General features: G+C 46.5%; 1 protein-coding gene across 1 annotated transcript; it reads left to right on the forward strand.

The window, feature by feature from the left end:
* Positions 1–3,440: 3,440 nt before the first annotated feature.
* On the forward strand, positions 3,441–24,270 carry CUNH17orf67 (chromosome unknown C17orf67 homolog). The gene is made up of 4 exons (XM_045888101.2): positions 3,441–3,495; positions 4,660–4,760; positions 22,214–22,351; positions 24,000–24,270. The coding sequence occupies exons 1-3, from the start codon at positions 3,441–3,443 to the stop codon at positions 22,328–22,330; spliced, it is 273 nt and encodes a 90-aa protein (XP_045744057.1). The 3' UTR covers positions 22,331–22,351; positions 24,000–24,270.
* The last annotated feature ends 341 nt before the right edge of the window (positions 24,271–24,611 follow it).

Below are 24,611 nucleotides of genomic sequence, written 5' to 3' on the forward strand. Positions count from 1 at the left end.
GATGTGGGACTCGATCCCAGGACCCCGGGATCATGACCTGAACCGAAGGCAGACGCTTAACGACTGAGCCACCCAGGCGCCCTTTCTTTTTTTTTTTTATTACAAAAGTAATACACGGTTCCTTAGAGCTTATAGTCCAGTGGAAGAGACAGATTTTAAAAAGTAAACAAAACCAGTATTTACACATTATGGTGAGTGCTATGAAAGGAGTGGAATGGTGGGGGGTGGAGCAGGGAACCTTTATTAGGTTGGTAAAGGCAGGCTTGCCTGAGCAAGAGAGCTTTCAAATCAAAACCTGAAGGATGAGAAGGACCTGGCCATTAAAAGAGCGAGGAAGAGCATATGTGAAGGTGCTGAGGTGGGAAAGAGTTTGTTAAGTTGAAAATAACTGAGTGTGGCTAGATTGCAGTGAGCTAGAGGGGAGTGGTCGGAGTGGGGCTGGAAAGGGCAGCAGGTAACAGGGTCCTGTGGTGCATGGGAAGGATTCTGATTTTATTCTGAGTCCAGTGAGAAGATAAGAAAGGATTCTTTTTTTTTTTTTTTTAAGATTTTATTTATTTATTTGAGAGAGAGAGAAAGAGCATGAGTAAGGGGAGGGGTCGAGGGAGAGGGAGAAGCAGGCTCCCCGCTGAGCAGGGAGCCCCATGATGATGACATGGGGTTCGATCCCAGGACACTGGGATCACAACCTGAGCCAAAGGCAGACGCTTAACTGACGGCGCCACCTGGGCGCCCCAAGAAAGGATTCTTTTTTTTTTAAGATTTTATTTATTTATTTGACAGAGAGAGACACAGTGAGAGAGGGAACACAAGCAGGGGGAGAGGGAGAGGAAGAAGCAGGCCTCCTGCGGAGCAGGGAGCCCAACACGGGGCTGGATCCCAGGACCCTGGGATCGTGGCCTGAGCCGAAGGCAGACGCTTAACGACTGCGCCACCCAGGCGCCCCCAAGAAAGGATTCTTAATTAGGGAAGTGATGAGGTCCATTTTCTGTTTTAAGTAGGTCACCATTGCTGCTGCATGCAGAATGGATGGAAGTGAACAGGAAGGGAAGTTGGGAGACCAGTTGGGAGCCTGGTGCTGGAAGCGGGGTGAGGAGTAACAGGAGCCTAGATCAGGTGGTGGCCGTAGAGACAGAAGGATTTAGACCCATGCTGTCCAATATGGTAGCCACCGGCCACATGTGGCTACTGAGCACTTGAAATGCATGAGTGTAAAAACACATACCAGGTTTTGAAGGCTTGGTACAAAACAACTAACAAAATATCTCATTAATAATTTGCTTAGCTTCCTTACATATTGACATAATAATATTTTGGACATTTCATGATACATAAAATAGAATATAAAAAAATTTCACCTGTTTCTTACTTAAAAAAATGTGGCTTCTAGAAAAATTTAAATTATGTATGTGGCTTGTACCTGTAGCTCGCATTATGTTTTTTTTGAACACTGCTGATATGGACAAAAATTACTGAATTTAAAAAATACTTTTCTAGCAAATTTACATTGGACACATTAGAAATCTCTGACTAGGTATAAATTTTCTTTTTCTGGTCCACTGAAGGTATTTATTTGATATAACAAAACAATACAGTTAGTGTTCAATTCCAACCACAAAGAGCAAAAGCAATGAAAAATTTGACAATGCACATAAAAAACCCCAAGATGTTTAATATGACAAATATCTATTCCTAAAATAATGTTCCTAAAATTCCTCAGTTACTGAAAACTATATAAAAATAGAAGGGTGGTTAATAGGGACAGAGAGCATAAAACCAAAGATCTAACTCTGAGCAACTTTGCTGACAATGCATGATTTTCCCCCCTTGTTTACAGTTTGTTCAAGCTGTCTTTATACCAACAGAGTAGGCAGAGCATTTAGGTTCAATATCAGTTATGCAACATTAGCATTAATTCGGACAACTACAGAGGGGGCATTATTTTCCTTTGAGCTGGCCAAGTGATCCCAGAAACAGCGGATCATTTCTCTGAATTGAGGATATCATCCCCATAAATGCCACATACCTTCCAGACATATTTTAAGAACATATTTGGGGCGCCTGGGTGGCTCAGTCAGTTAAGCGTCTGCCTTTGGCCCAGGTCATGATCCCAATGATCCCAGGGTCCTGGGATTGAGCCCCGCATCGGGCTCCCTGCTCAGCGGGAGGCCTGCTTCTCCCTCTCCCACTCCTCCTGCTTGTGTTCCCTCTCTCGCTGTGTCTCTCTCTGTCAAATAAATAAACTCTTTAAAAAAAAAAAAAGAACATATTTGATCATTTCTTTATGTAATATTTATAGACGATTTGAACTCAAAAGGGTGTCAGCTTACTGAGATTTTATTGTCTTTACAAAAATAACCTTAAGTCCGGAGTGGGGACTGCTTACCCCCCTTACTGAGGGCCTGTTGTGGGAGGCCGTTTTGGGCATAATGGGAAGAGCAGTGGCCTTTAAAGACTGAAGAGTTTGGCTTGACTTCAGCATCCATAATGTGTGAACTTGATCATGGTTCCGTCTTTCCAAACCTCACGTCCTTACTGGTGCTGGCTGCCGCTTATCCCTCATCTTTAATCACACCCACAAGATAGGGAGGAAACCGAGTTTCAGGAAGGGTAAGGATTTACTGAAGGTTACGTTGCTAGAAAGAGGTGAAGCCAGGACATGAACCCTGGTCTTTCTGGCTCCACTGTCAGCTGAAAAAAAATTTTCCCCTTTGCTGTGCCCCTTGCCAATTTCCCCGCCTACCTTTGAAACTCTCAGGAAGGTCAAATCAATTGGTGAACCGACTTTGGAGAAATGCCATACAATGGACAAATATAAGAGGTGATTAATGAAAGAGATGCAAACAGTAGGAGCATACTCGGAAGCTACAGACTCTCACAAAGTCCTGTATGATGTAGCTGTGTCTGTTTATTTTTTTATTTTATTTTTTATTTTTTTAAAGATTTTATTTATTTGACAGAGAGAGACACAGCGAAAGAGGGAATACAAGCAGGGGGAATGGGAGAGGGAGAAGCAGGCTTCCCGCGGAGCAGGGAGCCCGATGCGGGGCTCGATCCCAGGACCCTGGGATCATTGGGATCATGACCTGAGCCGAAGGCAGACGCTTAACGACTGAGCCACCCAGGCACCCCAGCTGTGTCTGTTTAAATGAAGCGAGTATCAGTGTTGCTTTCTCAAATTCATGCACTGAAATTCACATCACAGAGGGGTAATTTCCTTGCTCAGGATGAAAATTGACAGGGATTCAGAGGAAAATAGTTTAGTGGTCATACTAAAAACTCAGAGTCAGATGCACTTAGCATCATACCGTAAATGTAGTTAGTCACAGTGTAAACAAGCCTGGGGCTGGACATGGCTTCCTCCAAGTAGGCTGGCCCATTGGGGCGGCGGGGGCGGGGGCATTCATTCTGCAAGAGGCTGAGACAGGAACCAAGGCAGGATGGAGAAGCTTTTTGTGCTCGTCCTCTTCCTTACCTTACTGACTTGCTTCACAGGTGAGTATCCACTCTGAAAATGGCCTGTTTCTCTGCTGACATGATAAACTGGAGTAAGTCTATTTTATGTTTAAAATTTTTTTTCATGTCAAAGAATAGGTAATATATGATAATTCAATGCTCCCCCTGCCAAGAGCAGACTCCCAGAATTGCTATCGTTAGAGATAGATTATTTTTTAAAATCTTTAAATGTGCTTGAATATTAATTCTCAGAAATGCTGATAAATCTTTAACTATACCATCTTTTATTTTATTTTATTATTTTTTAGAGATTTTATTTATTTATTTATCTGAGAGAGAGTCAGAGAGAGCCAGAGAGAGAGCACGAGCAGAGGGGAAGGGCAGAGGGAGAAGCAGACTCCCCACTAAGCAGGGAGCCTGATGCGGGGCTCGATCCCAGGACCCTGGGATCATGACCTGAGCCAAAGGCAGACGGTTGACTGACTGAGCCACCCAGGCGCCCCAACTGTATCATCTTTTAGAGTTCATATGAGATCATCAAGACTTCACAGACTTTTATGTGATGATATCATTTGGAGTTTATGTTAGATTATAAACAATATAATTTTATTATCATAATATCTTCTTTGAGGGATCCCGTGTGATTATCAAGTTTAACACAATCTTGTTCTCATGGAGAATCTTCCAATAACAAGTTTTAGTTGATTTAGTGTTTTGGGGATTTAAAGAAAAAAAACCATCAAAGCAAACTTAAGGGACAAGAAACATATTGACCAGGGAACTGAGGAAAATATGTTTTAAAAAACTTATCCAGGGGCATCTGGCTGGCTTAGTTGGTAGAGCGTGGGACTCTTGGTCTCAGCGTCATGAGTTCAAGCCCCACGTTGGGTAGAGAGATGACTTAAAAAAGAAGGAAAAGAAAACCCCCATATTCATTAAATTAGCTCCCACTTTTTAAGAAACGCACCATTGCAATAGGTTAAGTCTAAGTTGTGCAGCTTTTGTTCTCGGTTTCCCATGTCAGGAACAATTCAGAATTCTTCCCGGAGCCCTCTGGAATGCCATGTCCTTTGGGACAGGTCCCTGTGAAAGAACTTTTGTGTTTGACCGAAATTGAACTTGCAAATCCTTGGTCTTGGCCTGTGAGCTGGAGCATGCGCAGGTGTGCCGAGAGTCCCTCAGGCCCCTTCCTGGCTTTTTCAGGGTCCTCCCCGATTCTGACGGAAAAGCAGGCCAAGCAGCTCCTCAGGTCCCGACGCCAGGACAGGCCCAGCAAACCCGGCTTCCCTGACGAGCCCATGCGGGTGAGTGCAGGTGTCCCGTTACTTGCAGGGAAGGGGCCATCGCTGCCCTGCTCATGGGGAGCTCAACCTTTTCCTCATGCCTTTTCTCCTCCAGAGGGGCCAGCCCCGCTTGCCTGCTCTGCACACAGTATTTACAATGCACACAGTGGGGCTGATGGCCAGAGTCCCAGGATCTCCCTTGGGCTGCGGGATGTCACCCCTGAACGGGATGCTAGGGAGCTGTGTGTTGTAGCTGGTGCCGACCGCATCTTCCCCCCTTCTCCTGGGTGACCAGCAAGCCAGACCAGCATCCTCAGCCAACCGAGCTCTGTCTGGACAGGCAGACCCTCTGCCCTGCTGCCTGTGGGGTTCTGCCCTCACCTTGCGCCGCTGATTTCGGTCTTTAGCCTCAGGCCTGCCCTCTGGGTCTATGGTGTCCATCTGCCTCGTCTTTCTGAACCAGGACACTGTCCCTGCCTTCACTTTGTGACTTGTGGTGGGTGCAGTCAGACCCTGCTGGCCCTGGCCTGGCTTGTCTCCCCATTCTGGGGCAGGAGTACTGGTATCCCTGGTATTTTTACCAGGATCAGCTCATATAAAAGTCTCTTATTCAGATGCAGTATTAAATAGAAAAAAGGGGCGCTTGGGTGGCTCAGATGGTTGAGCGTCTGCCTTCAGCTCAGGTCATGATCCCAGGGTCCTGGGATCGAGCCCCGCATCGGGCTCCCTGCTCCTTGGGAGCCTGCTTCTCCCTCTGCCTCTCTCTCTCTCTCTGTCTCTCATGAATAAATAAATAAAATCTTAAAAAAAAAAAAAAGAAAAAAAAGAAGCGGTATTGCACAGTGCAGAAGAGTGCTGGCCCTGGGTCAGACTGTGTGGGCGAGGCTCCCCCTTTTCTACCCGTGTGAACTTGGGTGCCACTCCTCATGTTCCTGTACCTCTGGAGTCTTGTCTATAAGATGGGGTAACAATGAATATTGCTTACATTCTTATAATGTTATTATTCTGAATAATAACATAAAATAACTACTTTATAAGGATGAAGTAAAGGAATTCCTAGTAACGCACTTATAATCATACTCAACAAACAGTAACTACTCCTTTGAGTATTACATACCGGGGACCAGGCAAGCTGCAGAGACTGTTGCCTGGAATTCCGCTCAGAGTTGGTAGCAGACACAGAGAAGTCAGTGAATGGCTGTTATACAGCGTGGCTTAGAAATGAGTCAGGGACTTCAGGCTGTCAAGAGTGAATATGGCTTCCCTGCCTGCCTGCCTTCCTTCCTTCCTTCCTTTCTTCCTTCCTTCCAGTCAGATGTGACTTGGACTATCTAAGTGCAGGGTAGAAGGGGACTGGGAGGGGGGCAGGTGCAAGATCAGGAAGGGCTGGAGTACCTTGGACTTTATCTTGTGTCCAGTGGAAGACAATGGGAGTTTTCAAATGGGGGAGTGCAGACTGGAGCGTTAGACAGAAGGTTTGAGAAGTGGTTAGAAGAGAAGAGGCCCCGGATTGAAGTGTGGGGATGCCAACGTTCAGAGGTGAGCCGAAGAGGAGGAACTCGAAGGGGCTGAGAAGGAATGTGGGGAGATATTGGGGAAACCGAGAGAGTGTGGGGAGCAGGATGCCTGGCTCCAGGGTCCCTGGGGGCTCTAACTGGTCCCTTGTGCTTTTGGAGTGATGTCTGGAGGGGCCATTCCAGAAGTTCTTCCTCAGGGGCCCTAGGAGTCTGGGAGAAGTCAAGAAGCTGCTCCCCTCCAGGTGCCCAGGAGACAGGCTCTAATCAGCAGTGGAATTGGCCACTGGGCATTTTCTCTGCTGGCACCTGCCTCTGGCTTTTCTGAGCTCTGGCTGGGGAAGAGCAGTCTTCACAGGGGCTGAAGGCATCTTAGGCATCCGGCAACAGGTGAGTTTGGACTGTTGCAGCAGGTGGGGTTGAACCATTGCAGATCAACTTCCTGCCTCCCGCGCTCTGCCCCCAGCCCCCGGCCCCATGTCAGCCTCCATGCCGTTCTAGACTTGTGTCCCCAACCATGGCTTGGCGAGGTCTTTCCCTGCCCAGAACTTCCAAGAGCCCCTTCTCTGACCATTTCCTTCCTCCTGGCCTCTGGTCGCCACTGGCCTTCACCTGTGACAACCTTGTGATTTTACTGAATGTCTGGCTTTTTTGGTTTTGTTCTGTTTTTGATCATCTTTTATAGGCTGATCACCAATGACTTAATTGCCTTGAACCTGCCTTATCTAGTTTCTGTGTGATTCTCTCTTGCCTCGGAACTCCCCGCTGACCTCACCAACCATTTTCCATCCATCCTGCGTCCAGCCCAGTCCTGCATGTCCCTCACCGAGACACTGACCCCAGTGTCCAGAACCCTCTGCCACTCAGCCAAATTTGGAAAAGTGCTCATGTGACCTACAGTTGAAATGGGAAATAAAGATGCAATAAATTATTTGGTGGCTAGCCTACCTCAGTAGTTCTCATCCAAGGGTGATTTTGCTCCCCCATCGCCAGGGACATCTGGCAGTGTCTGGAGACATTTTGGTTGTCACAACCTATTGGCGTCTAATGGGTTAAAGCCAGGAATGCTGCTAGATATCCTCCAAAGCACAGGGGCTCAGCTCCTGTAACAAAGAATGATCTTGCCTAAAATGTCCACATTGCTCAGGGTGAGTTACCCTGGCTAACAATGCTGAACAACCTCTTTCTCTTTTATTCTGTGTGTCTCTTGCACTATCATTCACTATTGTATTGTATTCTATTTTATTTATTATATTGTATTACCCGCATGCAGAACCGGCTGAATCAACAAGCAATTTCTGGTAGTATATTTTTCCAGGAATGTGTTTCTTAATCTTGGCTGTATGCTGGGACCAACCTGGGAAGTTAAAAATCTGATGCCCGGGTCCCACTCCCAGGGCGGTGGCCTGGGGTACTGGGTGGGTGTTACAGCTCCCCAGGTGGTCTCGCCATGCAGCCGAAGCTGAGATCCCCCATGCCAGGCCTTCTGGGAGAGACCTGCCATGTGTCATACCAGCTCCCATAGTCCAGTCGGGACCACAAAAGCCAAGAGCACAAAACATTTAGGAAACAGTTAAAGGTTGAACTGAGTGGTATGGAGAGTATATGACCCAGTTTGGATTCGGCTCAGATAGCGAGAATGAGAGGGTCACGTGGTACATGCAGAGAGCGCTCCTTGCTGACCCAGATGTGCCCTTCATTATACTTTCCATTGACTGGACCATACCCAGTGCCGGGTACCGGGTTCGGAAAATGAACTAGACATCCTTCCTTTGTTCCAGGTGCCCATGTCCACTGTGTGAAGACACGAAGAGTCAGAGCGATCCACCTGGATTTGAGTTCTCTAATGAGGTTGAGGGGAGAGGGTCTCTAGCTCTAACTGGAAGGAGCGAGGAAGTTAGGAAGGCTTCCCAGAGGAGGTGTCCATCTGACTGAGGCTTGAAGGATGAAGAGTTTTCAGGCTGTGCAAGGGATGGAGGTGACATGGGAAGGATAGTCCCCCCAATGTGATTTCAGTCCGTATTCTGCCACTAAATGGTCACGGCCTTTGGGCTTTGGGCGTAGGATGAGTCAATTTCCTTTCTCTGGAGCTCAGTTTTCTCCGTCAAGTGCAGAGAATTTGCCGATAATCTGGCTAAGAGGTCTGTTCTAGGTCTTGTATTTTAGGGTTCCGAATAGAGCTTTGGGGATGACCCAGGTTTCCTGGTAGCCAGGCTAAAGCTTGAGGAAAAGCCCTGGGTAGCAGGACTTGGCCCCTGGCGAGGAGCCAGAAGGGTTTACTTAGAGGCCCTGGAGGGCTTCTCTAAAGTGCCAGAGCCTCCTCCCCTCGTGCCGGCCCTGCTGCCGCCGTATCCAGCATCCTAGACTTATATTTGACCTCTTCCCCCACATTGGGTCTCGTTGTTGACTTTTTCTTCTTATGGATTCGCTGACAGCAAAATGAATACCAATCACCTGTCCTGTACAAGAAGCCATTTGTTCATTTTAGGTGAGCGGCTGACATCATGATGATCCTGGTCCTACATCACTGTTGCATGTGAGCGTTGGACACGGTGACCCCACATTTGTCTGGTCCTGAGGAGGCCACAAGGGGGGACCTCTGGTCGCAGGGGAGGTCAGGGTGGTGGATGGAACTGCCACACAGGCTTACAGCCTACCGCATGGGGACCAGGGGGTTAAGTCCCTTTGATTTGTGGGGAAACACACTTCCCTGTTCTTGACCTTTTCCCAAATCACCTGCTACCCTCCTTGTTTCTCTGTGCAAACCATCTGCTAGGGAAAAGGGCAGGGTGGACACACCGTCCTGTAGATGCACCGTCCTGTGTATGCATATCATGTGCGGCGTTGTGTATGTGAGGGTGTGTGTGTGTGTGAGAGAGTGTGTGTAGGGTTTGTGTATGATTGTGTGTGTCTGTGTACGTGTGAGGGTATGTGCATGTATGTTTTGGAAAAGACCTTGCAGAATAATTTTGGTCTGGATTCCAATTCTCTCTCCTCCACTTTTGACCTTGACTCGTGTCCCTGGAATATAGGAAAGGACAGGTGACGGCACCGGGAGGTCCTGTGGGGCCAGGTTGGAAGGCCACAGCTATCAGCAGAGGTGACTTCTGTTCTGTACTCAGCAGGAGCCACCCGGGGTTTTAAGCGGGGGGGTGATGAGCTTGGAGCCAGTCGACCGGAGCCATGCAGAGGTCAGGGACAAGTCTCTTCAACTCTGTCTTTCAGCTACCGCTACACACGGGTAATGGGAAATGACATTTTTGGACAGGTTATCGCTCCTCTTTGCCATGGGACCCAGGAGACAGACCGGTGGATGGGGACAAATGAAAAGAGGGAGTGATCTCTGGGGAATGTATGCGCCCTTGGGAGCTGCGCCCTGAGATTTGTGCTCCCCCCTGAGCTGAAATCACTGAGAGATGAATGGTTTTATCTCGCTTCTCCCTTCTTGGGGGCTTGCAAAAGAAAACGAGTTCAGAGAGAGGAGAGGCCAGTGATGGGGGTGAACGAATGAAGCTTTGGGGAGGTATTAAGAATTCCAAATGCAAACAAGTATGAAGATTTGCAGCAGTCCCCTGTTCATGAGTATTTACTAAGCAATGTTTATGATCTTTTTTTTTTTTTAAACATTTTATTTATTTTTGCGCACGTGCACGAGAGAGAGAGAGAGAGAGAGTGTGAGTACGAGTGGGGGAGGAGGAGCAGGGGGAGAAGCAGACTCCCCACCAAGTGGGGATCCCGATGTGGGACTTGATCCCAGGACCCTGGGATCATGACCTGAGCCGAAAGCAGACACTTAACTGACTGAGCCCCCCAGGCGCCCCTACAACGTTTATGATCTTGACGCATGGCTCAAGTATTGGCAGATGTTGGCTTCTGCGGACATACAGGATTTTTGGAAACAGGTTCAGACCAGCTGTGCCAGTGCATCCAAGGGGCTGGACTGTTTTGACCACATGAATCCTGCCGATTCACCGCAAGGACTGTTCTTTTCTGCCTCTGTGGTGGGAAGGACACATGCTCTTGGGAAGGTGCGGCCCTGCGTTGCGGGGATGGCTGGTTTCTGCCCCAGAGGAGTGGAAGCTTTGTGCTAGGATCCTTGACAGAAGAAGGTAGAATCCCAGTGGGGATGGGGATTGAGACCAAGAGGAGACATGGTTCCGGGGAAGAAAACAGGAGGGATGTTGACTGTATGGGGGCAGCCGGGCAGGAAGGGGTAGGGGATGTGAAGAGGGGTCGAAGAGAGAGAGAAGCGGGTGGGAAGGTGGTGGGCAGTGTGTTGTGTGGTTGACAAAAGAGGATTTGGAAGCCAGTGGTGGCAAAACAGGCCACGAGACTGATTCAGGAGAAACATGGCCCCCAAATCTTCAGGGATTCGGGGGAGTGGTTCTAGACCTCGCAGGAATGTGATGGGCACTCCCGGAAGGCTGGGATTTGCTGGGGGTTGGGGGACAGCCCATCTGGATTAGGTGTCAGCCGAATCTCTTTGGGGTCAACATTAGGACCCCAAGGACAGTTCGCAAAGACATCGTGTTAGAAGAGCTTTGGCATCACGAAGCCTCAAGATCCTCAGGGAGGGAAAAAAATCTGACTGGGGAGAAATCAATGCATGGGAAGAAGAGCTGGGTTTACGTTTAGAGGGAAGAAAGTGGAAAAAATATTCTGAGGTTTCCCTGAATATTTCCTCAGCCGTGATTGTGCATGTATGTTGATTTTCGGGGTTTGGGTCTAAACTCAAAATGTGGTCCCCAGCCCTGGCTGGTGGGCTTCTTGGAGCCTCAGGCTCCTCCTCGCACCCCCTGCAGGCCAAGTCTGCACCTCTGCCAGGCCCCAGAGGCCCCGGGCACACTTTGGTCTGCGAGAACTAAGTTCAGTCCTGCAGAGCTACCTGTGAGGGGGGCACTTAGCCTCTGTTCCCGGCGTCCTAGGGCTCAGGAGCCAGTCCATGTTTGTTTTGTATGACACAACCGATCTCTCCCCCTTCCTTCTGGGCACTCTGCTCGTTTGGATTCCAGTCTCCTGGGACACCTTGCCCCCGACTTCTCTTCCTGCTGGGCAGTTTCTGCTCCTCCATCTGCTTTGCAGGATCCTTAGTCCTTTAAATGTCAGAGAGTCCCAGGGTCTGCCTTCCCACCTCATCCAATCCCGGGTGCTAGAGGCCTGTCAGCCCCCTCCCTGCCCCCAGTTCCGCCTCCCTGCACCGGCCTCCTCTGTGCTCTGAACGCATCAGGCTTATCTATCACTTCACTGCTGAAGTAAGGCTGTGTGGTAAGTGGGGCTGGGTTTGTTCTGCAACTTGCTTTTTTTTTCATTCAACCATATGTCTTGTTCTGGCTCATTTTTACCTGAAGCATAGTCTAAATGTATCATGCTATGGCCTGAATGTTTGTGTCCCCCCCCCCCCCCAATTCATAAGTCGACCTCCTAACCCCCAGTGTGATTGGGCTCCAGAGAGTTCCCTAGTCCTCTCTGCCTAGTGAAGTGACAGCGAGAAGTCCGTGACCTGAAAGGGGGCTCTCACCTGACCACGCTGGGCCCTTAACCTCGGACTTCCAGCCTCCGAACTGTGAGAAACAAATTGGTGTTGTTGATAAGCGACCCAGTCTGTGGTGTTTTGTTAGAGAAGCCCAAACGGGCTAAGGCATATTTCAACTTAACCTACTTAGCCCTTCCCAGAACAATGGACATTTTTAGTTATTTCCAGCGTGTGATGAAGATCCTTGCACACACATGTTTGGCCGAGTTCAATGATAACACGTGGAATTGCTGAGTCAGAGGGTTTATGCACTTTTGACTGAATTAAATCTGGCCAAATTGCCTGATCAACTGTACCAACCCCCACGTCGAGCACGCGTAAGAATACTCGGGTCCCTACACTCTTGCCAGGACTTTCAAAATGGAAAGAAATAAAGTTTTAAAAGATAACCTCACCTATCTACTCTTCTCTCTGTACATATGTATGGAGACACGTTGCCAAACAATAGTGACAGTATTCTCTCGGTGATAAGATTTGGGGCAAACTTTTTACTTTCATCTTTATGTCCTTTTTGCTATTCCCTCAGTGTATTCACTTCCTATGGTCGCCATAACAAAGTGCCCCAAATGGGGTAGCTTCTGACGGTAGACATCGATCCCCTCTCATCGTTTCTCTAATCTAGATCTAGAGACCAGAAATTAAAAAAAAAATGTTGGCAGGTTTGGTTCCTTCTGGGGGCCTCTGAGGGAGAATCTGTTCCGGTTTTCTCTCCCAGCTTCTGATGGTTGCTTTAGTCTTTGGTGTTTTTTGGCAGGTCTCTCTGTCCATCATCACATGGCCTCTTATGCTCTGTGTCCCTGCATCCAAATTGCACTCAGTGCATGAGGACACTGGTCCCTGGATTTAGGGCCCACCTTAACCCAGTATGACCTCATCTTAGCCTTGATTACATCTGCAAAGACCCTATTTCCAAAAAAGGTCACATGTGCAGGTTCTGGGTGAACATAAATTTTTTGGCGGGGGGAAATCCTTTCAATCCAGTACACTCAGTTTTCTAGTTTTAAGGCATATATGTATACATCTCCCAAAAACAACACAGGAGAATAGTAAGAGGTGGCCACAGGTGGCTGGGTCTGAAGCCCAGACTTGTAGGGATCTGTATGGACACTGTGGTGCCATTCATTGGCATTAGATGAGATCGGGCGTGCTCAGGGTGGGATGGCCGTAGACCATTCATTGTCATTAGAAACCAATGAGGAGAAGCAGGTGTCTACGATAATGCTGTTTGAATTCGAAGCTCTCTGATAGAACTTGCCTTCTTCTGCTCTTGTCCACCTGGTTAACTCTTGTTCATAGAGATTCTCTGTAAATGATGCCTTTTTCGGGAGGCCTCCCTGATGCCCCTGGCCTCCCCACCATGAATTAGTGCCTTGCTCTGGCATAACACAAGATAGCTATTTCTTTTTTTTTTTTTCTTTTTAAGATTTTTATTTATTTATTTGACAGAGAGAGAGCACAAGCAGGGGGAGGTGCAGAGAGGGAGGGAGAACCAGGCTCCCCACCGAGCAGGGAGTCCGATGCAGGGCTCCATCCCAGGACCTCAGGTTCATGACCTGAGCCGAAGGCAGACACTTAACCAACTGAGCCACCCAGGCGCCCTAAGATAGCTATTTCTGACTTTTTATTTTTTTTTAATTTTTCTCTCCTGCTAGACTGTTCTAAACTGCTAGAGCAGATGGACTTTTTGTTGGACTTCTGGGTCCCCAGCACCAAGCACAGTATTTGACGTTTACTAGACACACATTATACTTATTTCCATTGCTTTTTTTTTTCTTCTCTGCAGGGGAGAAATTTTGTAGGACATAACTCTACCCTATAACCAGGAGGTTATTTCAAAGAAATCTTTTCTATGGCCTCACTTAAATTCATTAATTTTCTCCTAATCATCCCAGAATTTAGGGAAAGAATTATCTGCCAATGACTGGGGTGAGCCATGGAAATTCTTTAGAAGGATGACATCGGAGCTAAAATTATGCCTTTTGTGTGTGTTCATAAGTGCTCATGTGCCCTGGGGATATGATTTCCATTTTGGCCTGTATTCCTTTAAGGAACGTTCTTATTGGGCAAGTATAAATCATATTAGCTTTATTGTAAGTAGTCTTCCTAAAATATGCTTTCATGTTTAGCCCTCTGACAACTATGTGTAGTAACTCTACTACCCTTTTGTTCCCCATGATCTCAAAGGTCAGTTTGGAGTGACCGTGATGTAAATTGCACACATCACTGATCTGCCTTCTTTTAGTGCTAAGCCTTCTGGGGTCCCCGTGTATCTAAGTTCCCAGCCACCTTCCTGCCTAGAGGATTACTCTGCTTGCACTAATGAGCAAAATAATTCATCCACATGTTGATGGACTTTTAATTTCATGCAAATGTCAGAGGAAGGATTTTGCCCTCTTGGAAAAATTTCCTGCCTTGATAGATTAACTGTCCACTCTATAATTCTCCACTTAGATCAGGGTCTAGAGGGTATTTAATTTCATTATCACACCAATGCCATCACAAAGGATCACTTCCAATTTCCTCTCTAATTACTGAGAGATTATTTACTTAAATCATTACAGCTGGGATGGGACATGGAATGCAGATATTGGTTTTTGTTTTGCTTTACTTTTTTTCCCCTTAAAAGAAAGGAATCTAAAAAAAAATTAAAACTTATTTTCCATCTATCCCTTCTTTCTCGATCCAGGAACATTTGAGTTTATCATTAATGCTGGGTCATTTCTAACTCAGCCAATGCAATTGTTGAATTTGTGGTTTTCAGCAGATTTGCAGTTGGGCTTTTCATCTTTGACTAATGATTGCTCCTAGGCCTTTGTGGTGTATCCATTTTCCTAACATTTTAAATAAATAGGGAAATGTCATGGAAACCAGTGCTCGTTTCTCTTTCTCTCTATGTGTGTGTCTGTTTTGGTTGTTTTTCTTCAACGCTGATTTCAGCTGCTATTTAGGAGTGTGAAATACATATTACTCTTTGACGCTTTTATGTACGTTTGGCCTGGGCCATTATAATGAGCAAATTGACACAGATGTCGAGGAAATTCCAAGAGGGATTTAGAAGGATTACGGAAAAAGAACAGTCATGTCATCTATTCATTCACTCGTTTGTACACTTCTCCAGTGATTTTTATTGAGGTCCTACTCTGTGCCAAGCGCTAAGCCATATTCTAGGTATACCTTGGTCCCTGCCATTGAAGAGCCAGTTGGAGATTTGGCTGAGTGGGACAGGGATTAAATGAGTAAGGATGCAAATGAACATATAATTATAAGAGGCATGCAAGTGCGGGGCGCCTGCGTGGCTCAGACGGTTAAATGTCTGCCTTTGGCTCAGGTCATGATTTCAGGGTCCTGGGATTGAGTCCTGGGTCAGGCTCCCTGCTCAGTGGGGAGTCTGCTTCTCCCTCTCCCTCTGCCCCTCCTGCTCATGCTTTCTCTCTCACTCGCACGCTCTCTCTCTCAAATGAATAAATAAAATCTTTTTTTTTAAAAAAGAGGCATAGTGGCGACATTTGTTAATATCCCCACTGATCTCATCAGAAAAGTCTGTAAGTATTGGGAAGCTGTCAGGCTCATGGGAATAAATACAAGTTTCCCAAAATTCTAATTTCCCTTTAAAAGCTTGAAGTTTCTCGTTTAGTAAATAGTACTGTTCGTTGTTTTCCTTGAAGTGACAGGCTCACTTCGTTCATTCTCGAAAAGATGCCTGCCACACATAGCTAGTTCAGTCCTTGACACCAACAATCATTCAAGGACTCTTCTTAGAGAAAACCGCTATACCTGGTCATGCAGCAAGGCGCTGCCAGCAGGCTTCCCACGGGCTCACTTTCTTTTTTTTTTTAATTAAAAAAATTTTTTTTCCCACGGGCTCACTTTCTTTTTTTTTTTAATTAAAAAAAAATTTTTTTCCCCATGAGCTCACTTTTTTTTTTAAATTAAAAAAATTTTTTTCCCCACAGGCTCACTTTCTTTTTTTTTTTAATTAAAAAAATTTTTTTTCCCATGGGCTCACTTTCTTTTTTTTTTAATTAAAAAAAATTTTTTTGCCCCACAGGCTCACTTTCTTTTTTTTTAAATTTATTTTAAATTTTCTTTTCCCACAGGCTCACTTTCTTTTTTTTAAAAATTTTTTCAAAAATTTTTTTCCCACAGGCTCACTTTCTTTTTTTTTAAAAATATTTTTAAATTTTTTTTCCCACGGGCTCACTTTCTTTTTTTTTAAATTTTTTAAAATTTTTTTCCCCACAGGCTCACTTTCTTCTTTTTTAAAAATTTAAAAAAATTTTTTTTCCCATGGGCTCACTTTCTTTTTTTTTTAATTTTTAAATATTTTTTCCCCCACGGGCTCACTTTCTTTCTTTTTTTTTAATTAAAAATTTTTTTTTTTCCCATGGGCTCACGTTCTTTCTTTTTTTTTAATTAAAAAAATTTTTTTTCCCATGGGCTCACTTTCTTTTTTTTTTAATTAAAAAAATTTTTTTTTCCCATGGGCTCACTTTCTTTTTTTTTTAATTAAAAAAAATTTTTTTCCCCATGGGCTCACTTTCATTTTTTTAAATTTTTAAAAATTTTTTTTTCCCCACAGGCTCACTTTCTTTTTTTTTAATTAAAAAAATTTTTTTCCCCATGAGCTCACTTTTTTTTTAAATTAAAAAAATTTTTTTCCCCACGGGCTCACTTTCTTTTTTTTTTAATTAAAAAAAATTTTTTTCCCATGGGCTCACTTTTTTTTTTTAATTAAAAAAAATTTTTTTGCCCCACAGGCTCACTTTCTTTTTTTTTAAATTTATTTTAAATTTTCTTTTCCCACAGGCTCACTTTCTTTTTTTTTAAATTTTTTCAAAAATTTTTTTCCCACAGGCTCACTTTCTTTTTTTTAAAAAATATTTTTAAATTTTTTTTCCCACGGGCTCACTTTCTTTTTTTTTTAAATTTTTAAAAATTTTTTTTCCCCACAGGCTCACTTTCTTCTTTTTTAAAATTTTAAAAAATTTTTTTTCCCATGGGCTCACTTTCTTTTTTTTTTTTAATTTAAAAAAATTTTTTTTTCCCACGGGCTCACTTTCTTTCTTTTTTTTTAATTAAAAAAATTTTTTTTCCCATGGGCTCACTTTCTTTTTTTTTTTAAATTTTTAAAAAAATTTTTTTCCCACAGGCTCACTTTTTTTTTTAATTTTTAAAAATTAAAAAAAAAATTTTTTCCCACGGGCTCACTTTCTTTTTTTTTTAAATTTTTAAAAAAATTTTTTCCCCACAGGCTCACTTTCTTTTTTTTTTAAATTTTTAAAAAAATTTTTTTCCCACAGGCTCACTTTCTTTTTTTTTTTAATTTTTAAAAAGTTTTTTTCCCACGGGCTCACTTTCTTTCTTTTTTTTTAATTAAAAAAATTTTTTTTTCCCATGGGCTCACTTTCTTTCTTTTTTTTTAATTAAAAAAATTTTTTTTCCCATGGGCTCACTTTCTTTTTTTTTTTTAATTAAAAAAAAATTTTTTTCCCATGGGCTCACTTTCTTTTTTTTTTAATTAAAAAAAAATTTTTTTCCCCATGGGCTCACTTTCTTTTTTTTTAAATTTAAAAAAAAATTTTTTTTCCCACAGGCTCACTTTCTTATTTTTTAATTAAAAAAAATTTTTTTCCCACGGGCTCACTTTCTTTTTTTTTTTTAATTTAAAAAAAATTTTTTTTCCCACAGGCTCACTTTTTTTTTTAAATTTTTAAAAATTAAAACAAAATTTTTTTCCCACGGGCTCACTTTCTTTTTTTTTTTAATTTTAAAAAAAATTATTTTCCCACAGGCTCACTTTCTTTTTTTTTTTTAATTTTTAAAAATTTTTTTTCCCACGGGCTCACTTTCTTTTTTTTTTTTTAATTTTTTTAAATTTTTTTTCCCACGGGCTCACTTTCTTTTTTTTTTTAATTTTTAAAAATTTTTTTTCCCCACGGGCTCACTTTCTTTCTTTTTTTTAATATTTAAAAATTTTTTTTTTCCCACGCGCTCACTTTCTTCTGCTTCACGGGGGTGTTCTTTAGTGAAATGGGCATTTTTGGAATGTTCTATATTTATGTACTTTCACTGTGAGTGCGTGATGGTGAAAGATACAAGGACAGGGCGTCTGGGTGGCTCGTTAAGCGTCTGCCTTTGACTCAGGTCATGATCCCAGGGTCCTGGCATCGAGCCTCGCATCCCATCGGGTTCCGTGCTCCGCGGGGAGCCCGCTTCTCCCTCTCCCTCTGCTGCTCCTCTTGGCTCATGCTCTCTTGCGCTCTCTGTCAAATGAATAAATAAAATATATATTTTTAAAGATTTTATTTATTTATTTGAGAGAGAGAGAATGAGAGAGAGAGAGCAGGAGAGTGGGGAGGGTCAGAGGGAGAAGCAGACCCCCTGCTGAGCAGGGAGCCCGATGCGGGACTCGATCCCGGGACTCCAGGATCATGACCTGAGCCGAAGGCAGTCGCTTAACCAACTGAGCCACCCAGGCGCCCGAATAAATAAAATCTTAAAAAAAAAAATACAAGGACAGTGATAGTGGTTGTCAGTGCCTTGACTCCGGTTAAGGCACCAGTTTTATCCACCAATGCACATAATGAAAAGGCAAATAATGTCTTAGGATGATTCTGAAAAGAGTTTTGACCTTGTGGAGCCCTGAGGGGAGCATAGACCCCACTTTGAGGACGGCTGCTTTCGTCTTTCGTTCCACAAGCATTTATGACAGTTTCCTGTGGACCAGTTCCTGGGAGAGAGGCTCCACCCACAACCTCAAGACACGCTCAGATCTTTCTTATCTAATAGTAACCCCAAGGAATTGAGCCGAGTTTAAGGAAGGGACTTCTTGCAAAGGCGAGGCAGGAATCAGGCCAACTAGCAAGAGATGATAAAGGATCTGGGGCTATCAGCTCCTGGGCATGAAGGGGAAAGGCAGGCTCCCAGAGTAGGAGAGGACAGCCCCCTAGGAGCTGTGGTCTTCAGGAGAGGATGCAGCCAGCCAATCCTTTGGGACTCCTCCGGAGGCCTCCCTCTCCCCTATCTCCAATCCCCTGCTGGTGCCTCTACATCAGACCCATCTGGAAGCCCCAGGTCAAGGGAGTCTGGGCTGCACTTCTAAGCCAGCTTCTCATTGCACAGGGCCATGCGAAGGAGGAGAGGAATGGATTTAGACGGGTAGCTGGAGCCTACAGGTGTGGCATAGACTTGTATCATTTCATTTAATCCTGATAACCCAGTGGAATGAGAGTCAGGGCCATCCATGTCTTGCAGACGGGCACAGGGAAGCCGGCGAGGTGAAGCGATATTGGCAGGGTCTGGGTTTGAACAGACCCCGACGCCCGACCTAGGCTCACACCCAGACCTCTAAGCCTCTCTACCGTGTGCGGTCTGGCGCACAGGCAGGCAAGAAGCCGGCCACGTGGGCTTCCTTCAGTGAGCTGCTTGCCCAGAACAGTAGAATAAGGAAGGCTGTGTGCTGGAAAGTCTTTGTTCTTTATTTACAAGACCCCACACTGCTTTCCTGTCTCTCTGCCCACCTCCCCGCTCCACGCCCAGTTCTTCTTCTTCTGCCCAAAGACTCGCAGACGGGCCAGGACAGGGCAGGATTCAGCCCCAAACTCACAAACGGGTCCTGTGAGCCGCTGGGCAGTCATCGTTCCACAGTGGGGTCCCGCAGGGGCCTCTCACCATCCGCTCCTTCCCTGGCTGCCCCAGGGTCTCCCTGCCGAGGACAAGGAGTGCTTTTGACAAGTCAGATGAAAACAACAACGGTAAACAAAACAGATTCAAACTGCATGGGTCCTGCTTTTGGGAAAGGAAGAAAAATTCAGAAAAATTGGACACTTTAGAATTCATTCCTTTGCACCGTCATTAAAAAAAAAAATTTTTTTCCCCCCCAAACTATGTTTAATACAGGATGCAGACTTCCTAGAGGGTTTCGTAGAACCTTAAAAACTTAAAGTTCTAAACTGGATTCCTCTCTTAAAGCTTTATCAACACCAGAGGAGGGAATTCAGGATTTAGGATTTTTATGATACTTACACACACCAAAATCGCTTAATCTTGTACAGATATTACTGAATATGATTGCTCTCTCCCAAAGTGAGATGCCACATCTCTGATGATTGGCCTGCTGTTTTGGGTTACCCGCATGTGTTTATATGGGTCTGTTTTATACTTTGCAATGGTTCACATCCCATAATGACAGCACCCAGGCTTCATTCAGGACAGTGTCAACAGCATACCTTCAAGTTAAAAATCATTCCCACCTCCACCTCCTCTCTTCTGGGGAGAAAATACCTGCTGGGCACAGTGATGTACCCAGCAGACCAACCCCGAGGGCAGAGTGGGTTGTCACCTGCTCTTCCTTCCAGGTGGGCAGTGGTGGTGAAGGCAGCTGTAACCCACCCCTTTGGGCAGCATTTGGTCACTGTCAAGGTGGAGCGGAGATGTTGGGGGCAGGTGTGGCGTGGGGTGGAGGGATGGGGGCGCTAAGGGAGGGATGGAGGGGTGAGGAGACTGTCATATCTTGGGTGGTAGGTCTAGGTCTGTATCTAGGTCTGTAGGTGCCACGACCTACAGACGTGGCAGCGATGGAGGGGGGTGCATCTGGGACACTCAGGGGTTGACTCGCAGTCCTCCTGCTCACTGTCATGTTGAGTTTGGGGGTGAGGGAGACCATGACAGTCTGGGTCCTGGCTTGCATTCCCGAGTAGATGGTTTCCGAGGCGGGCGGCACCACATAGTGAACTGCTTTCCACGGTGAACACGTCACTCTGTAGGGCAGGCTCCTACGTGGAAAGGGAATCCTACAGCTCGCGGTTCTTTGTGACTGGCTTCTTCCACGAAGCAGAATGTTTCCAAGGTTCATCCACCTTGGAGCATGCGTCAGTGCTTTATTCCTTTTTATGGCCAAATAATATTCCATCGTACGCATCTGCCACATTGTATCTATCTATCCATTCATCAGCTGATGGATATTCGGGTTCTTTCCACTTTTTGACCACGCTCTCTGATGCTGTCCTGAACATCGGTGCACATGGTCTGTGTGGGCTCACGTTTGCGTTTCTCTTGAGCGTGTCCCTAGGAGCACAACCGCCAGGTGACATGGCACTCTATGTTTAACATTTCGAGGAGGGCGCCTGGGTGGCTCAGTTGGTTAAGCGACTGCCTTCGGCTCAGGTCATGATCCTGGAGTCCCTGGATCGAGTCCCGCATCGGGCTCCCTGCTCAGCAGGGAGCCTGCTTCTGCCTCTGACCCTCCCCCCTCTCATGTGCTCTCTCTCTCTCATTCTCTCTGTCTCAAAAAAAAAAAATTTTTTTTTAACATTTCGAGGAACTGCTAGGCTGTATTTGGCCCCCCTCTCCCTAGTAACATTTTGTTGGTTTTATTTTTATTTTATTTTTTTAAAGATTTTATTTATTTATTTGAGAGAGAGAGAGAATGAGAGACAGAGAGCATGAGAAGGAGGAGGGTCAGAGGGAGAAGCAGACTCCCTGCCAAGCAGGGAGCCCGATGCGGGACTCGATCCCGGGAATCCAGGATCATGACCTGAGCCGAAGGCAGTCGCTTAACCAACTGAGCCACCCAGGCGCCCCACATTTTATTGGTTTTAAAGTCTCTTTTGTTTGATAATAATAGAGCAACTTCAGCTTTCTTACAGTTATCCCTTGCCTTTTAAAAGCGATGATTTTAATCACAAATGCACGCAGCCGTAAATAATATTTTATTTAGCGACTCATGTTTTGAGACGACATCGGTAGCTGGAATTCATTTGTGTTCACTGCGGTGTACTATTCCATGTGCGTTCCTACCACAATTTACGTATCCATCCTCCTGTGCGTGGCTATTTGGCATGGTGCTAGTGTTTTGTTACCGCAAGTGCTTGGCGGCTGTGAACGTTCCTGCACAGCTCCTGATAAACGTTTCTCTGCTTCTCGAAGTGACCAGCCGCATCAGCCCGGGCTGGGAGCTTGCCCCAAATGTAAATTCCAGATCCCTACCCCAGACCCACTGAATCAGAAACTCTGGGGGTGGGGCCCAGCCATCTGGGTTTTGACAAACCCTCCAGGTGATTCTGAGGCCTGAGCACATTTGAGGGCTACCGCTCAGGGTATAATTGACGATTGCCGGCAACCGACCGTTTTTCAAAGTGGTGGTTCCACGTTCCACGCCATGAGCTGTGTGTGTGAGTTCCCATAGATGCACACTCTCTCAGCACTTAAGGTTGTCAGACTTCTTTATTCTGCCCATTGCTCGGGTCTGTCTGACTGCGTTTCCCTGCAGAGAGGCGTGGGCATGGCGGGCTCCCGTCTGGTCCTGCCTCCCAGCCTCCCTCCGCCTGGCCGCGCCCTGTCTCAGAAGCACGGCCGTGTCATGCTCGAAGGCGGCTCAGCTGTCACGGTGGATAAAACCTCTCTGCTGGGCGGGTTTGTTTGGACAGGAATACATGCACCATCTGCTTCACCTGGAGCACCGTGCCGAGGAGCAGTTCCTGGAGCACTGGCTGAACCCTCACTGCAAGCCCCACTGTGACAGGAACGTGGTCCATCCCGTGTGAGGGGCTCCGGGCCAGCATCCGGTATGTGCCTTCGCCCACCCGGGCCTTCTGGTTTAGGGAGATGGCGGTGGACAGCACGTGCGTGGGCGCAGAGGTTTTCAAGGCCGTGGCTTAGGGGAGCCAGCTAACCAGCCGGCTGAGGGCTAGGGAACGGCAAGAGCCATGCAGGGGAGAGAGGTGGCAGCCAGGTCGAGGGGGTTGCTGGGGACACACAGGGAACCTGACCCCTACACCAAGAGATCCCAGAGAGGGGCGGGATGTGACCCTGTTTGCTGTCCAGAAAAGGTCACTCTGGAATACGAAGCTGGAGACGTGTGGCTTGTGGAGACTCGGGTTTTTACAGGTGGAGTTGGCAACAATGGCCTTGACCGGTGACATCCATCATAACCATCACCACTGTCACGGGGACCAGCAACTTCTTTCCTGCCTTCCCCTAGCCTTCCGACCCGGGGTCTGCCCGGCCCACCCATTCCGCCCCCCTCTTGCTCTGGCTTTGCTCTTTCGGGCCACCTGAGCTGGACTGTCAGCGTTCCCAGCGTGCCTGCGCACCCTGCCTGCTCCCACACCAGGCGCCTCGCTTCTTCCCTCGCTGGCTCCTCCTTTCCAGATCCCATTAGATGAAGTAGCAAATCCCTTCAGAGGGTAAGCCTAGTGGATGTCGGTCCTCCTCTGTCATTTTTATGGACGAAGCAGGACGGGATATAATTGGGTCGTTTATCATCTGTGGTTAAGAAGAATCTTACATCTGTGTTGTTGATTTTGTGCTACTATGAGTCAACAGAGGAACGGCAAGAGCCATGCAGGGGAGAGCATTTCGAGCCACCCTCTAGGGTGGTGCTCTTTAGAATTTCCAGAGTGCTCCCTCTCACACAAATTGTCCTGTTTGATCCTCTTAACACCCGGTGCCATTTGAGAGCATATGTTTAACCCCATGTGATGGAGGAGCTCAGTGTTAAGCTACTAACTCATGCCAGGCACTGGTCGGGATGTCAGACTTCCGCCAACGCCAAATCCCGCACCCTTCCTGTGGACGGCACTGCCCGGTCCTGTGTGTTTGGGGCAGGGGAGGGGGGAACAGAAGTTCCACTTTTGAAGGGTGGGGGTTGGACTGACATCTCTCCATAAAGGGAGACACTTAGTGCCATTGTGTGGCCGGGCAAGAGGGATGGTTTCTGGGTCGAGCGAGCCCCACACATGGCGGCACCCTCCAGGGGCTGACCAACTGAGGCCTCTGCCTCTGGGTGGGATCGGCCCTGCTGGTGAGCCCGGGGTGGGGACCGCTGGCTCCTGCAAAACACGGATCCCACAGAGGCCTCACGGCAGGCAGCTCCCACTTACATGGAAACGGGAGGAGGGGTGCACACCAACTTGGAATGTGGACTCGGAGAGCATTCAGATGGTGAAAACCGATCACGGGAAAAAATGACCGATTTCTTTCTGTGTCCTCATCGGCAAAATGAGGACAGTAAGGGCTCCTCCCTCACAGGGTCGTTCGGAGCATTAAAAAAGTCAGTGGTTGGAACACAGTGCTGCCTGGTGCATCTGGGGAAGTGCTAGGAGCTGACTGCTTTCGGCTGTCTCCCCTCCCCCTCTTCCTCCTTCCCCTCCTCCCCTCCCCTTTCTGTCAACTTGACCATCCCATGATTGTTCTTTTCTTGTTCTTTTCCAGCAAGCCATCTGATAAGCATCGACCTGGCTACTGTCAAAACGGGATAAGGCTCCCTCTTGCATGTGTTTTTCAGCCGTGGAAATGGATGTGTTCAGACCCTGTGAGCTCCAGGTGTGGCCAAGTCTGCCTTGGGGACTGATGGCAAATACATATATGCTGCTTCATTTTACTAACCTGTGTCACTCATTAAAGCCAATAGCTTAAAGTATAACCCCCCTCCCCACTTGACCTTCCTACAGGTTTGATGAGGGGGCAGGCGGGAAGCTCAGCTGGGGAGGAGGCAGGGTCCCTCGGGCTCAGCCGCTGGGCAGGCTGTGGGCCCTCAGGACTCGGTCAAGTCTTGCAAGGCCTGCACTGGGGGCTGTGCAGGTGTCTGATCATCTCTCCCCCCCCCCCCCCCCCCGCCGCCTTGTCTACTCTAATAAACGGTGGTGGTAAATCTGCTTTCTGCCGTGTCTCCTTTCTTTTCCCTCCAAGAAGAAAAACTGGGATTTCCCTTCCCGTTTATCTTTGTGAATCAACCCAGCATCAGAAAGCTTAGCGTTCTTTGAATAAATAGATGGGCGAAAATACAAACACCCAGCAGTTTTTCACTAGGGCCATCTTTTTCGG

Source organism: Mirounga angustirostris, unplaced genomic scaffold, assembly GCF_029215605.1.
Source record: "Mirounga angustirostris isolate CCGP_5_RB_7025 unplaced genomic scaffold, mMirAng1.0.hap1 SCAF_17, whole genome shotgun sequence".
Taxonomy (NCBI): domain Eukaryota; kingdom Metazoa; phylum Chordata; class Mammalia; order Carnivora; family Phocidae; genus Mirounga; species Mirounga angustirostris.